The 9201-nt window shown below is 33.2% G+C and overlaps 1 protein-coding gene across 1 annotated transcript; it reads left to right on the top strand.

Annotated features, from left to right (window-relative positions):
- The first annotated feature begins 643 nt into the window (after positions 1 to 643).
- Positions 644 to 9172, top strand: cpsf3 (cleavage and polyadenylation specific factor 3). The gene is made up of 18 exons (XM_048206352.1): positions 644 to 860; positions 1052 to 1115; positions 1192 to 1289; positions 1369 to 1497; positions 1602 to 1779; positions 1861 to 1950; positions 3363 to 3513; positions 3591 to 3766; positions 3884 to 4042; positions 4140 to 4286; positions 4357 to 4509; positions 6736 to 6844; positions 6937 to 7035; positions 7102 to 7196; positions 7293 to 7380; positions 8404 to 8470; positions 8552 to 8648; positions 8730 to 9172. The coding sequence occupies exons 1-18, from the start codon at positions 790 to 792 to the stop codon at positions 8826 to 8828; spliced, it is 2070 nt and encodes a 689-aa protein (XP_048062309.1). The 5' UTR covers positions 644 to 789; the 3' UTR covers positions 8829 to 9172.
- The last annotated feature ends 29 nt before the right edge of the window (positions 9173 to 9201 follow it).

Raw genomic sequence — 9201 nt, 5'->3', positions numbered from 1 at the left:
TCAGATGTAATTTTTAGTTGATTTAAAATTTAATTTAATTAATTTAAAACAGTGCCGTGACAATATAAAGTTAATAATTTAATTTCGGAAACAATATCTCATCTTCATTCATTCTTAACATTTTTATCTCACAGTACAATATATATATATATATATATATATATATATATATATATATATATATATATATATATATATATATATATATAGTATGTATACATGTGTATATATTTATTGATATATAATATAATATATAAATATTATCAAATTATACTGAAAAGCATACTCAATTTGGGTAAGAAAAAATAAAGAAATGAATTATATATGTAAAATTACTCATATATATATATATATATATATATATATATATATTTGAGTAATTTGAGTATATATTCATATATATATATTTGAGTAATTTTACATATATAATTCATGCGTGTTCATGGGTCGTAAAATCACAGTACAAATGGAGATGTATCAATTAAGTATTTATATATTTGTATATAGTTATTGATATAATATAATTGAATAATTACGTATATTCATTTCTTTATTTTTTCCACTTTATTTATTTATTTATTTATAAATAACTATCTGCTTTTTACAACCTTTATTATGTTTCTTTTATTTTTATTTCAGACTTTTATTTTGACACGTGACTACACCGGAACTACTTGTCTCATGTCCATAGGTTCTTGGTGCTGCGCATGAACGTTGTCTTTTATTATTAGAAGTATCGGTGAATATGGAATAAGTAATTTTTAGTTGAGTATAAAAAACATCACAAGCATGGCTACAAAACGTAAAGCGGATGTGCCAGTGCCTGCAGAAGAGAGCGATCAGCTTCTCATAAGACCACTGTGAGTTCAGCTCATTCAGACTCTTCTAATTGTAACGTTAATTATATTCCGCGCCAAATGTTTTGGTGACTGTTTGACTTACAGTTTTCAGTTGATAAACATCATACCTAACAGGACCAAAGTGAGATTAATTTGCACCTGTGTTTATTGTTTTTCTGAGTACTATAACTATTGATGTGATGTTTAAACAGAGGAGCTGGTCAAGAGGTGGGCAGGTCTTGTATCATCCTAGAGTTCAAGGGCCGTAAAATCATGGTAAGCACAGTTTTGCGGTCTGTCCTATTTCTGATGAATTTGACAGATGTGTTTTGACATGCCATATCTTTTGCAGCTGGACTGTGGCATCCACCCTGGACTGGAGGGCATGGATGCTTTGCCTTACATTGATTTGATAGACCCAGCTGAGATTGACCTGCTCCTCATCAGCCAGTGAGTCCCATTCTTTGAACAAAATATATCAAGTCAGTGACGTTCAAACATCTGCTGACCTTCTCTTTTTCTCTGCCAGTTTTCACTTGGATCATTGTGGAGCCTTGCCATGGTTTTTACAGAAGACAAGTTTCAAAGGGAGGACTTTCATGACTCACGCCACCAAAGCCATTTACCGCTGGTTGCTTTCAGACTATGTGAAAGTCAGGTACACTAAAGCTCTTAAAAAGATTTTATAAAAAAAATTGCACTTTGAACGTTTTATAAAGAGCCAGCTCTCTAATATATCCTCATGTATCCTTGTGTCTGTAGCAACATCTCAGCGGATGACATGCTGTACACCGAGACTGATTTAGAAGAAAGCATGGACAAGATCGAGACCATCAACTTCCATGAAGTGAAAGAAGTGGCCGGCATCAAGTTTTGGTGCTACCATGCAGGTCATGTTTTGGGAGCAGCCATGTTCATGATTGAGATTGCAGGAGTGAAGGTAGGTGTCATTTATTCATTCAAACCTGCTCACTTACCTTCACACACAGTTTCTGATAATGATCACGCTCGTTCTCTTCAGCTTCTGTATACAGGAGATTTCTCACGTCAAGAAGACAGACATCTCATGGCAGCTGAGATTCCCAGCGTCAAACCAGACATTCTCATCACAGTATGTATAACAGTTTATGCTGGAAATATGATTTGTTTCTCCAGGGCTCAATAATGTTTTTTTTTTTGTCTGGTCACACCACAAAAAATTGTACATTTTATTTCAATTAAATAACGATAACATTTTTATGTAACACATTTTTATATGTGCCAGACATTTAATATAACTTTTTTGTTGTAAAATAAATAAATATATATATATATATATATATATTATACTGTATATATTATATATATATTTATATTATGGTGCAAATGAAAATGTGTAACATAAAAATGTAAAAATGTATTATATGTTACACATTTTTATCTCTACCTAAAAAAAAAAAAAAAAATATATATATATATATATATATATATATATATATATATATATATATATATATATATATATATATATATATATATATATATATATATATATATATATTACATTATATATCTACATTACAACAAAAAGTTATATTAAATGTCTGGCACATATAAATAGAACTATATAATATTTTATAAATATAAATATATAATATTTTGGTACAGATAAAAATGTATATTATATTATATGTATATTATATTATATATATATATATATATATATATGTATATATCTAAAAAAATATATATATGTGTCTCTGTATATATATGTGTATATATGTGTGTGTATATATATATATATATATATATATATATATATATATGTGTGTGTGTGTGTGTATATATATATATATATATATATATATATATATATATGTATTTTCTGTATATAACAATTATTTGTTGTAATGTATTTTTTATACACATATATATACACACATGCATAAATGTATTATTTATCTATCTATCTATATTTATATTTTGGTACAGATAAAAATGTGCAACATAAAAATGTATGTATATGTATATGTAACAAACAAATTACAACAAATAATTGTTATAATTATAATATATATTATACATTTTTATGTAACACATTTTTATCAGTACCAAAATATATATATATATATGAGAGAGAGAAACAAATAGATTCCAAAAAATAATAGTATATATTTTACATTATAAAATAATTAAAAATTATTATAATAATTTCATGTTTTTATTATCATTATTATAATTATTATTTGCAATAATAGTTGGAAATTATACCATCTTTACCCTACTTACACTAATGTAACTTTGAAAAAAAAAAAGCATACAGTGTAAAATATTACTGATTTGTTTAGCAATCATTTTCCATTCATTCTAACTGTTGCTTCCAAGGCTATAATGGCAATGTTCAATGCATTCAATACACAGAAAACTAAACGCTTAAGTTTGCAAACCATAAAAGCATATGTATATCATCTTCAAACAAAAGACTAGCCATTTTTCCCCTTTTAACACATCAATTTCCCCTTCCCATCTTTCTTGTTCTTGTAGGAGTCTACATATGGCACACACATCCATGAGAAAAGAGAGGAGAGAGAGGCTCGTTTCTGTAACACGGTCCATGACATAGTGAACCGAGAGGGCCGCTGTCTCATCCCTGTGTTTGCTTTGGGTCGGGCCCAGGAGCTGCTGCTCATTCTAGGTAAACCTCAGCAGTTTAGACTCTCAGCTGCATCATCAACACTGCCTCACTGAAGTTCTGCTTGTCCTGTATTTCAGATGAATATTGGCAGAATCACCCTGAACTCCATGACATTCCTATCTACTATGCCTCCTCCCTGGCTAAGAAGTGCATGGCTGTGTACCAAACCTACGTGAACGCCATGAACGACAAGATCCGCAAGGCCATCAATATTAATAACCCTTTTGTCTTCAAGCATATCAGCAATCTCAAGGTGGGCATCTTCAAAATCTATGAGTTCTTCAAAATTAAAATCTGTACTGGGTCAGTATGAAATTCAAGTTTCATAGTCCAAAAAAAACCATCTAATTTGCATAAACTTGTCCTCCAGAGCATGGACCACTTCGACGACATCGGCCCCAGTGTGGTGATGGCATCTCCAGGTATGATGCAGAGCGGTCTTTCCAGAGAGCTTTTTGAGAGTTGGTGCACTGACAAGAGAAACGGCGTCATCATAGCAGGTTATTGCGTGGAAGGAACCCTCGCCAAGGTGAATCTCCTCTATCTTCAACGACAATGTCACCACCGATCGGCGTCAGAGTTTTCTTGGACATGATTGAACTCTCTTCACTCTGTTTTCTCTGCAGCATATCATGTCTGAGCCAGAGGAGATCACCACCATGTCAGGACAGAAGCTTCCTCTGAAGATGTCCGTGGACTACATCTCCTTCTCCGCTCATACGGACTACCAGCAGACCAGCGAGTTCATCCGAGCTCTGAAACCTCCTCATGTGGTAAGTGATTATGTCATGAGATGGTGGTCAGGTTCTAGATCAGGTGTCATGTTATTATTGTGGTCTTCAGATCCTGGTTCATGGAGAGCAGAATGAGATGGCTCGATTGAAAGCCGCCCTGATTAGAGAGTATGAGGACAATGATGAGGTTCACATCGAGGTGCACAACCCTCGTAACACTGAGGCCGTCACGCTGAACTTCAGAGGAGAGAAACTGGCTAAGGTGAGACTGCAGCTCTCATTCCTCCAGGTGTCTTCAGGTTTAGCTCCTGTTCTTCCTCTTCTGCTCTACTGTACTGACTACAGTACAGATACTGCAGTGGAGTGTCAGAGAGAGACTGCGCTGTCCTGTTTTACCAGGGTTAATGCCTGTCTTTTGGCTTGATGTCAAGCATTTGAACCTTCCCACCAAAGTCAATAAATAATTCTAATTATTAATGATAGTAATTTCTTAGTTAGTTCATTTCTTCTGCCAAGTAAAGTGGTTCATCAGGTCCATCCTGACAATGACTAAAAGAGTTCTTCATTTGATTGAATGAATCAGTCTTTAAACACGACTCACAACTCACAAAAGATTTGTTTGAATTAAACTAAAAAAATATACATTTGTACCTACAACATCTTACTGAACACTTCTTTCTGTCTTTCTTTCTTTCTTTCTTTCTTTCTTTCTTTCTTTCTTGTCTTTTCATTTCTTTCTTTTTTGTTCTTTTACTTGTTCTTTTTCTTTCTTTGTCTTGTTCTTTTTCTGTCTCTTTCTTTGTCTCCTTTCTTTTTCATTCTTTCTTTCTTTCTTTGTCCTTCTTTCTTTCTTTCTTTCTTTCTTTCTTTCTTTCTTTCTTTGTCCTTTCTTTCTCTTTTGTTCTTTTTCTCTTTTTTCTTTCTTTCTTTGTCCTTCTTTCTTTCTTTCTTTTACTTTTGTTCTTTTTCTTTCTTTGTCTTGTTCTTTTTCTGTCTCTTTCTTTGTCTCCTTTCTTTCTTTTTCATTCTTTCTTTCTTTCTTTGTCCTTCTTTCTTTCTTTCTTTCTTTCTTTGTCCTTCTTTCTTTCTTTCTTTCTTTGTCCTTTCTTTCTTTCTTTCTCTTTTGTTCTTTTTCTCTTTTTTCTTTCTTTCTTTGTCCTTCTTTCTTTCTTTGTCTCATTCTTTTTCTGTCTTTCTTTTTCTTTCTTTCTTTCGTTCTTTGTCTCCTTTCTTTCTTTCTTTCTTTCTTTCTTTCTTTCATTCTTTGTCCTTTCTTTCTTTCTTTGTCCTTTCTTTCTTTCTTTGTCCTTCTTTCTTTCTTTCTTTCTTTCTTTCTTTCTTTCTCTTTTGTTCTTTTTCTGTCTCTTTTTTCTTTATTTCTTTCTTTATTCTTTCTTTCTTTCTTTGTCCTTCTTTCTTTCTTTCTTTCTTTCTTTCTTTTACTTTTGTTCTTTTTTTCTTTCTTTCTTGGTCTTGTTCTTTTTCTGTCTCTTTCTTTTTCTTTCTTTCTTTCGTTCTTTGTCTCCTTTCTTTTTCTTTCTTTCTTTCTTTGTCCTTCCTTTCTTTCTTTCTTTCTTTATTTATTCTTTCTTTCTTTGTCTTTCTTTCTTTCTTTCTTTCTTTCTTTCTTTCTTTCTTTCTTTCTTTCTTTGTCCTTCTTTCTTTCTTTCTTTCTTTCTTTCTTTGTCCTTTCTTTCTCTTTTGTTCTTTTTCTGTCTTTTTTTTCTTTATTTCTTTCTTTGTCCTTCTTTCTTTCTTTTACTTTTGTTCTTTTTTCTTTCTTTCTTGGTCTTGTTCTTTTTCTGTCTCTTTCTTTTTCTTTCTTTCGTTCTTTGTCTCCTTTCTTTTTCTTTCTTTCTTTCTTTGTCCTTTCTTTCTTTCTTTCTTTCTTTATTTATTCTTTCTTTCTTTGTCTTTCTTTGTCTTTCTTTCTTTCTTTGTCCTTTCTTTCTCTTTTGTTCTTTTTCTGTCTCTTTTTCTTTCTTTCTTTCTTTCTTTCTTTTGTTCTTTTCTTTCTTTCTTTGTCCTTTCTTTCTCTTTTGTTCTTTTTCTGTCTCTTTTTCTTTCTTTCTTTCTTTCTTTCTTTCTTTCTTTTGTTCTTTCTTTCTTTCTTTCTTTCTTTGTCTTGGTCTTTTTCTGTCTTATTCTTTCTTTCCTCTTTCTGTTGTTGAACTGAATAAAGCATTCAAATAAACAATCAACTGTCTTTCTTTCTTTCTCTCTGTCTGTCTGTCTTTCTTTTGTTCTTTCTCTTTGTCTGTCTTTCTTTCTTTTGTTCTTTCTTTCTGTCTTTTACAATAGAACTTGTTAAAAATGGTAGGCTGTTATAAAAAATCTTTCAAAAAAGTAAAAAAAGAAAAAAATCAAGTTACAAACACACTGCACAGTTAAGTCTTATTCATATTCATCTCTGTGATGGATCCTCAATGGTTTTAACTGTCTATTGTTTAATTTTGTTACTGACTTTTTTTGTCCATGGTATTTTAAGGTGATGGGCTCTCTTGCGGATAAGAAGTGTGCACAAGGTCAGAGGGTCTCTGGCATCCTGGTGAAAAAGAACTTCAGTTATCACATCCTCTCCCCCTCGGACCTCTCCAGTGAGTTGGTGTTTGTGATCAGTTCAGGTGTTTCATATGTGTGTTTGATTGTGTTCACGTCTCACTCTTTTTCTTTGTTCCTAATGATGCAGATTACACTGAGCTGGCCATGAGCACAGTGAAACAGACTCAAGCCATTCCCTTCACTGGCCCTTTTCCCCTGCTTTTGAATCAGCTACGCCACCTCACAGGTGTGTATACGTGTGTGTGTGTGTGTTCTGTGCTTAAATGTGGTGCTCATTGTGCGTGTGTTACAGGTGATGTGGAGGAGATTGAGACGTCAGAGAAGAGCACGCTAAGAGTCTTTAACAGCATCACAGTGGTTCATGATCAAAACCTGGTCGTGTTGGAGGTGGGGCGGCACACCGATCATTGATGCACCGGTGTAACTATGGCAACAGAAGTGACTCATATTGTTATTTGTGTGTCTGTGGTCTTCTTCCATCAGTGGTTTGCCAACCCTCTGAATGACATGTACGCTGATGCTGTCACCACAGTGGTGCTGGAGGTGCAGTCAAACCCTAAAGCGCAGAAAGGTGCGATTGTTCATTCCAGTGATTTCATCAGTTTAACAGCTCAGAGTTGTACTGAAATAGATATTTCTTGCTTCCTTTATTTCTCTTTTTTGCTTGCTTCCTTTCCTTTTTCTTTACTTTTATCTTTCATTATTTCCCAACTTTATCTTTATTCCTTTTTTCATTCCTTTTGTTTATTCATCTTTTCTCTTTATGACTGTCTTTACATTTCCTTCCTTTCTTCCTTTCTTCCTTCCTTAATTCTTTCTTTCTTTCTTTCTTTTTCTTTCCTTCTGTCCTTGTCTATTCATCCCTTTTCTTTATTACTGTCTTTACATTGCTTCCTTCCTTTCTTCCTTCCTTAATTCTTTCTTTCTTTCTTGTTTTCTTTATTTCTCTCTCTTACATGCTTGCTTCCTTTCCTTTTATCTTCCTTTATTTTCCACTTTTTTTATCTTTATTCCTTCTTTAATTCCTTCCTGTCTATTCGACCCTTCTTTATTAGTCTTTACATTGCTTCCTTCCTTCTTTCTTCTCTTCCTTCCTTTCTTGCTTTTTGCTTGCTTCCTTTCTTTTCCTTCCTTCCTTGATTCTTTCTTTCTTTCTTTCTTTTTCTTTCTTTGTTTTCTTTATTTCTCTTACATGCTTGCTTCCTTTCTGTTTTCTTTACTTTTATCTTCCTTTATTTTCCACTTTTTTATCTTTATTCCTTCTTTCATTCCTTCGTGTCTATTCGTCCCTTCTCTTTATTAGTCTTTACATTGCTTCCTTCCTTCTTTCTTCTCTTCCTTCCTTTCTTGCTTTTTGCTTGCTTCCTTTCTTTTCCTTCCTTCCTTCCTTCCTTCCTTCCTTGATTCTTTCAATTTCTCTTTTTTTCTTTTTTCCTTCCTTCCTTCCTTCCTTCCTTCCTTGATTCTTTCAATTTCTTTTTTCTTTTTCTTTCTTTCTTTCTTTCTTTGCTTCTTACTTTCTCCATGCAAATTTTGTCAATAAATGGGTCTTATTTACACCAATATCTTTGTTTTACTCTTTTCTTCATTTTAGTTGTTCAGCCCCAAGAAAAGAAGATGGATGTTAATGTTTTCCAGTACAGATTACTGAAAATGTTCCAGTAAGTTCATCCTCACTGCACTCAGCTAACCGTCAGTGACATTTATGATGAACTAAATTCTTTTTCTGCCACAATCTGCAGAGACATGTTTGGAGAGGAGTGTGTCCAATATAAAGACAAGAACTGTCTCGCTGTAAGTGTAGATGAGAAGACTGCCTACATCAACCTGGAAACCCGAGTAAGTATCAAACTCTGTGAAGTGTACACCCCTAAGTTTTATGGAAACGGAAGTATTCTGATTCTCGTTGTTTTTTTCCAGGCCGTGTATGAGGAATCCAGTTCTGAAGATGATTCTCTCAGAGAAATGGTGGAGCTCGCTGTGCAGAGGCTGTATGAAGCCATGAACCCTGTCATGTGAGATAGGCAAATCCCATCTGCCTTCTATCAGACTCTTCATTGCCCTTAAGAACTTTTTTTATTACAGTCCATCTAACTACTTAAACCAGACTGAAGCCACCAGAAGTTGGACTGGCCAAAGCACTTCAAAGGACTGAATTGCCATTAAAAGCAAATGGACAAACTGTTAAAGCTAGTTGCTGATTTGTGCATTCAGGAGTCACTGTGCTTTAGTTCTTCTAGTCAAATATACATTATGTAATGATCATTTAAAATGTTTTTGTTTTTTGACATTTTATGTTCAAGAAAAGCTATGATTTGTTTAAGATCAATGTATTGATTTAATAAAAGAGGTCTTTGAGTGAAGTTGAGCTTGAATTTCAATACACAACTCG

The sequence above is a fragment of the Megalobrama amblycephala genome, linkage group LG11 (genome assembly GCF_018812025.1).
Source record: "Megalobrama amblycephala isolate DHTTF-2021 linkage group LG11, ASM1881202v1, whole genome shotgun sequence".
Taxonomy (NCBI): domain Eukaryota; kingdom Metazoa; phylum Chordata; class Actinopteri; order Cypriniformes; family Xenocyprididae; genus Megalobrama; species Megalobrama amblycephala.
The sequence above is the reverse complement of the archived record's forward strand: the minus strand, read 5'-3'. Positions and strand labels throughout refer to the sequence as shown.